General features: G+C 35.5%; 1 protein-coding gene across 1 annotated transcript; it reads left to right on the top strand.

Moving 5' to 3' along the window:
* The first annotated feature begins 1,104 nt into the window (after positions 1 to 1,104).
* Positions 1,105 to 6,279, top strand: LOC110095130 (probable serine/threonine-protein kinase PIX13). The gene is made up of 6 exons (XM_020820541.2): positions 1,105 to 1,395; positions 2,031 to 2,359; positions 3,179 to 3,314; positions 3,586 to 3,728; positions 3,810 to 3,933; positions 5,654 to 6,279. Exons 1-6 carry the CDS (start codon positions 1,329 to 1,331, stop codon positions 6,034 to 6,036), a joined length of 1,182 nt encoding a protein of 393 aa, XP_020676200.1. The 5' UTR covers positions 1,105 to 1,328; the 3' UTR covers positions 6,037 to 6,279.
* The last annotated feature ends 430 nt before the right edge of the window (positions 6,280 to 6,709 follow it).

Below are 6,709 nucleotides of genomic sequence, written 5' to 3' on the forward strand. Positions count from 1 at the left end.
CCATAGTTTTTATAGGAAAATTTTCTAAAAAAGAGAAAAACATGAGGTTTAATCAAATTTGAATATTTATGATAGTGTTTATCATAGATTAATGAATATCGAATTCGGCGTTTTATGTACTACATAAATCTTATTTATTTATTTGTCTGATAGGTGAACTTTGATATTTACTTATATAATATTTCAAATTTTTTTACTGCTTTGGCATTTACTTTAGAACTACGAATTATTTTAAAAATTTATCAACGATGATAATAACTTTTAAAGAAATTATTTTATCATAACAGCTTTATAACCACCATTATTATAAAAAAAAATTGTATCCGCCCCAAATAATCTCTAAGAATAAACTATGTTTAATCCTTATAATTTGTCTCTAGTTTCATGTTTTGCTTATTTTTATCAGAATAATCTCTAAAAATAATTTGTATATATATATATATATATTAGACAACAATTTTTTTACAATTTTCACAAATTAGTAGATCTTATTGTAAAAAATAACTTCCTGCATTAATGTTTTTAAGAACTTGCAAAAAAAACATTGAGAAAATGATAGGCAAATAAAAATTTGATTGCAGCACGAAAATTAAAGTGCCAGAAAGTTGATCCAAACAAACACTAAAGTTTCGTTTAGGATGATTTTCTTACTGCTTCTTAAAATTAGCTTTTTAATACAAAAATTAAAATTTTTTAACTAAAAAATTAATTTAAGAAGCAGTATAAAAGCCCTCCCAAATGATGTTTAAGTCAAATTAAGATTTCATTTGGGACGGCTTTCTTACTCATTCTTAAAATAATTTTTGTGCTAGAAAATAACTTTATGAAGCGGTAAAAAAGCCGTCTCAAACGAAATCTGGGGCGACTTTCTCTTTATTTTCTAAAATAATTTTTTAGTATAAAAATTTTTAATTTAAGAAATTTCTATGCTGAAAATCTACTTTTAAGTGGTATCACATCATGTAGTGTTAAAGCTAGGCTTGAAATTAAACAATGGAAGTATCAAATTGAAATCAAATATAAACTCTAGTGATTAAAAAATATTTGCGTTAAATATTTATGGCATAACAGTAAAATTATTGTAAGAAAAAATGCAGCCGGGCTTGTACTCTGGACAACGTCGTGTTCCACGAAAAGTTCGTAGATGTGCGGCATGAGCTTCGCGGTCTCTTCCTCTAACTCTCTTCTCTCTCTCCTCACCGTCTACTCTCCTTTCTCTTTCTTCCTTCCGTTTTCTTTCTTTTTAAAATCCTCAATTCCCTCTCTCTTTCTCTACTGCTCCTCTTTCCTACTTCTTCGAAGGGAAAAGACAACGAAGAAGAGAAATCATGGGGAATTGCCTCGACAGTCGAGTGAAATCTCTGAATCCTTCTACCACGAGACCTTCCAGCCTAGGTATTCTGATTCGTAAGAAACATTTTTTTTTTTCATTGATGAGCTACGGATTTTATTCCGCAATTGGAGCTTCACTAATCATTCTTTCGATTTGGATTCTCGGGGGGAGTGCAATTTGATTACATGAACTGCAATCTAATTCTTCCTATTCCTAATTACGAGCAATCCTTGTTTGATTTTTTTTTGAAAGAGGAGCTTTTATTCTTTGCTCGACTGATTATGAGTTTGAATCTTTGGTTCTTTTAATTTGGATTATAAAAAGTGTGGCCTTCAATTCTTGAAGATTGAACCTCCTTTTCATAAGTTATCCGCATTCTTGATTGGATTTCTGGAAAAGGAACTATTAATCTGTTAGCAAATTTGGTGTTATACCTTATCTTATATGTATGTATAAACTATTCAAAAATATTTTGTTTCATGTGAAGTAATATTTGTACTTCGTCTCATTTTGACCTTTCAAAAATTTATATTTCTTATTAACTTAAGATTTTTCTTTTTATTTATAGTGAATAGTCTGTATTTTTTTTTTCCCAAATTCCATATACAAATCCTTTAAAAAATTTGTATGACATATGTAGACATGTAGACAAAGTTTTTATCCTCTTGCCCTCATTTTTCTGTTTCCTTCAAACCAGGGACCTCAACTGCAAGGGCGGCCAGCACTTTTACCACTAAGCTTTCCAGCTTTAGTGACAGCACATATGATAACTTCAACGACAGTGAAGGGTTTTCTGAGGGTAGAATCCTCGAGGCGGCAAATCTTAAGGTCTTTACTTTTGCTGAGCTAAAGAGTGCCACAAGGAACTTCAAGTCTGACAAAGTTCTTGGTGAAGGAGGTTTTGGAACAGTTTATAAGGGATGGCTTGATGAGAAGACTCTTACTCCTACAAAGAGTGGGATTGGTATAATTGTTGCTGTGAAAAAAATGAAATCTGAGAGCATGCAAGGTTTGGCGGAATGGCAGGTAAAGTTTAAATAATCATTTGATGGACTATCTATTTGATTATCGTATCATATTTTTGGCTAAGTGCTATCTGATTATATGTCTCGCATTTTACTCGAGTAGTTTTTTCAAGTTCCTTGAGAATTGATAAGTTTGCTTTCTGCAAATCAGACAAAAACTAAAAATTTAGATATTTGGAGCTTCCTCTAATCTTAATGTTATTGTTGATGTCTTGATTATGATCTAATCAACTTGGAGAAATTTTTTTGTGCGGATGCCGAACTCCATTCAGAGACCAACAATAATGCGTCACATCACCCCTTGTTTGGTACCCGGCCCAGTACCGTTGACGTGGCACATTCTGGTTGGTCTCCGGAAGGCAAACTGCATTCGGTGTCCGCACAGAATAATTTCTCACTCCAAGTTATGATTGAAATCAAACACAGAATTCCATGGGGATGGCTTTACAACACTGCTCAACACTCATGGTTCCTAAGAATGTTGGCAAAAAACCCATCGGCCATGGTGATTTTGGATGTTTAGGACATATGGGTACCTTTGAGATTTCTGTCCCTAATATCCCTAACTTTCTCTTCTTGATTTATTGAAGTCAAACTGCTGCTTCTATTGCACGAAGAAGATGAACAGAAGCATATTTGAGAAATTAGCTAAAATTTATTGGGTCTCATATAGGTCATAACTGATGGCTTACATGTTTATGCTGTTTTTTATCTATGATTTATTTCTTTCATTAAATTGGTGCCCACCACTGAGTGTTTCTAGTTTTCCATCTTGTTAACTTCTATTATCTTTTCGTTTCTTGTTAATTTTTTTTTGCAGTCTGAAATAAACTTCTTAGGAAGACTTTCACATCCCAACCTCGTCAGGCTCTTGGGATATTGCTGGGAGGACAAGGAACTTCTTCTTGTATATGAATTTATGCCAAAGGGAAGCTTAGAGAATCACCTCTTCAGAAGTAAGTACAACAAATTCTTATGTAATACCGTTCTCTACCTCTGTTCATTTCATAACTTTACATCATAAGATTTTGGAAAACATAGTACTCTTTGATTTTGTAAAGTATTCGCGCTAAAAAAATTAATAACCATTCCCATTACTTCACATTCTAAATGCAAATTCTTAAGTTTTATGGCTGAATCTTTGTTGATGTCCTATTTTTATATTCTATTGTTTGTATTTAGTGCATTTAATAGTGCTTAGTATGTAATTATCATTGCATTGTACAGGAGGTGCAGCTTTTGAGCCACTTCCATGGAGCTTGAGGATGAAAATAGTGCTTGGAGCTGCTCGAGGCTTAGCTTTTTTGCATTCATCAGAAAAGCAAGTGATATATAGAGACTTCAAGGCTTCCAATATCCTTCTAGACTCTGTAATGTTGCTTAATAACCTTCTAAACCTTATGTTAAGTTCGAGCTTTGGACTCAATCTGATCTCTATTGTTCTTACTCAGAATTACATCCCAAAGCTCTCTGACTTTGGGCTAGCAAAGCAAGGTCCAACCGGTGGCGATTCCCACGTTACTACACGAGTGATGGGTACCTTTGGATATGCAGCACCAGAATATGTTGCTACAGGTATGAGTGCCGAACACTCTTGTTCCCTCCCAGTCCAAATGTTCTCATCTATGTAATAATTGAGCCCACTATCTTTTGCACTTTATCTGAAATGATAACATTTTCTGCACTTTTAGAGTTGACTGTACGTCACATCTCATGTTTTTATTTCATTGGCTTGCATAATTTGTTACTCCACTGCCTTTGATTATAAAAATATCCCTAAAGAAATTTCATTTAGGCACTTTTAAGCGCACCTGAAATCCTAAAGTGTCGGCCAATTAATTTCATTTGTCAAGTACATACTATCTAAAACTTGAGGAATTTCTTGTTTGCTAAAGTTTCTAGCTTATCAAACCAATTTGGAAATTGGCCGGAATCACCGTTCCTTTGCGGTGGCAACTTATGGTTGCTTTTGGTAGATTTGAGAGCCGTGAATTGTGCTCTATCACCAGCAAGGCCAGATGGATCTTACGTTGAGCAGGCACCAAGAGCAAAGAGATTATTCCGTGCGGACACCGGACGGGAGAACAGTCCAGTACCACTTGATACCGAGTGCGGTACACTTTTGGGGTGACATGAGACATTTTTATTGATCTCTGGACGACGTTCGGACTCCGCACGTAATAATTTGTCCCAAGAGTGGGCTGAAATCATGCGACAGTGGGCTGCCACCATGAGGGCCTGGGAAGGTTAATCCTTTAGAGATTGGTTGGGTGAACCTAGGTGGTCTGGTCCTAGGTCTAGGCTTAAGGATTTGGCCCATATTTTGGTCATAATAGCAGCTCTTATTTTGCAAAATTTTCTGCGATTTCCTTTGCAATCAAACAGTAAAGGTAACAGTTCTTAGGATAGGAATCCTTTCCACCAAGAAAGCATTCATCTATGTAATAATTGACACCACTATCCAATGCACTTTTGGGGTTCCTGGCACAATTTAGTGTCAACTTTTTGTTAGGCTTTCATTTAAGTGCTTCCAAACACTGCTAAGAGTCCCTGGAAAGGAGGAGAAATCTAGAGAACCAAAAGTTTCTTTTTTTCATTGTGGAATCAAAATAGATAAGTTGGTTTTCTTTTTTGTTTCATATAATCGTGCATATTTAAAGGTAAAATTTATAACTTATAGTTAATTCAATTATATTATATAGATTCAAATGATGATCAATAATAGTTAAATTGAGTGATTAAAATGAGAATATTAGGATGAATGATTATGAGAATGTGGGGGTAACATTTAGTAAAGATAGGATGGTAAAAAATTGACTTCAATGATCTGAGCATGTACAATAGGTGTAAAAGATGTACCAATAATATGGATTGATAAATACAACATCAAAGAATTATGAAGCAGACGGTGTAAATTAAAGATAATATGTATAAAAGTTGCGTAAAAGGAAAATAGATTTAATTTAGCACCACAAATAACACTCACAATTGAACATATAACCATAGCTTGATTAACTTCCAGTCTTCCTTGCACTTGCACCTGTGAACTTTCTCTTAGAATTTCTTAAAGATAATTCAAAAAGAACTTTTGTTTATTTTTCATGTTTAATCATACCAAGGAGAGATTATTCTGTTTGGACATCGGATAGTTCTCCCGTCCACGGTACCGAGCGCGGTACATTTTTGAGGCGACGTAACGCATTTTTATTGGTCTCTGGACGAATCTGAACCCACACATAATAATTTTTCTATACCTACCAAGACTCACCAACAGAATTGTCCTTGCAAATTTCAGGTCATCTCTATGTTAAGAGTGATGTGTATGGCTTTGGAGTAGTGTTGCTTGAGATACTATCTGGTCTGCGGGCGCTTGACTCAACACGACCTAGCGCGCAGCACAATTTAGTCGACTGGGCTAAGCCATTTCTCTCTGATCGAAGAAAGCTGAGCCGCCTGATGGATCAGCGGCTTGAGGGTCAGTATCCAGCAAAGGCTGCACTTCAGGCAGCACAACTCACTCTCAGATGTCTCGCCGGCGATCCTAAGAGCCGTCCATCGATGATGGAAGTGGTGGAAACTCTAGAGCAAATTGAAGCCAGAAAGGGGAGATCAAGAGAGGGAAGAGCAGGTAACTCTTCGACAATAATGAAAGAGCAGAGCAATTACCACAAGCACTGATGGCCTGGAAATAGAGTTCAGGCAATGCCACTTTACTTTCTGATCCAGAGTTATGAGATGCGAGCTTTGCCTAATTGGTTTGATCTTTCCAGGAAGCTGTCCTGCAGATTGAACTGCAATTTTGTTCTTAATTATGTCTGATGAATTGATGTATTCTTAACGAGCTTTCTTTTGTTTGCTCATTTGTGTGTAAACCGAACCTCATTTTTAATCAATGTGCCATTAACGGATTTATTTATGTCATTTTTTTTTTCTTCTCTTCCGTTTCTTAAGCTTGGCATTGATGTACACAGATCGTAAGAAAGGTTTTACATATTAATGTCTGTAAAAGTGCTATTGGTAGAATTTTCTAATCTCATGAGCTCTAGATATGGAGAGATTATTACGCGCGGAGTTCTGACCGAAGTTGTGTCCAGTTTTTGTGAGTGTGCGCAACAAAAGCGTAATGGTGAACTGTTACTACGCTTTTTGATGTGCACACTCACAAGAACCGGAATGTTCTCCGATCCGGACTCCGCACGTAATAATCTCTTCTATACATGAATATTGTACTAAGAACGGCCTCTTCAGTCTAGAGAGAGAGAGTAGAAGGGATATCTCTCAAGTTCAATTATATAGTATAGTGCATTAAAAAAATAAAAAATTATATGGTTTAGTGTATTCGACTTCGCAC

This window comes from Dendrobium catenatum, unplaced genomic scaffold (genome assembly GCF_001605985.2).
Source record: "Dendrobium catenatum unplaced genomic scaffold, ASM160598v2 fragScaff_scaffold_621, whole genome shotgun sequence".
NCBI classification, from domain to species: domain Eukaryota; kingdom Viridiplantae; phylum Streptophyta; class Magnoliopsida; order Asparagales; family Orchidaceae; genus Dendrobium; species Dendrobium catenatum.

Excerpts from the sequence above, each read along its gene's own strand:
- LOC110095130 (XM_020820541.2), top strand. The coding sequence starts at position 1,329 with ATGGGGAATTGCCTCGACAGTCGAGTGAAATCTCTGAATCCTTCTACC. Across the intron at positions 1,396-2,030 it reads CACGAGACCTTCCAGCCTAG|GGACCTCAACTGCAAGGGCG; the intron begins GTATTCTGATTC and ends CCTTCAAACCAG. Across the intron at positions 3,729-3,809 it reads CCAATATCCTTCTAGACTCT|AATTACATCCCAAAGCTCTC; the intron begins GTAATGTTGCTT and ends GTTCTTACTCAG.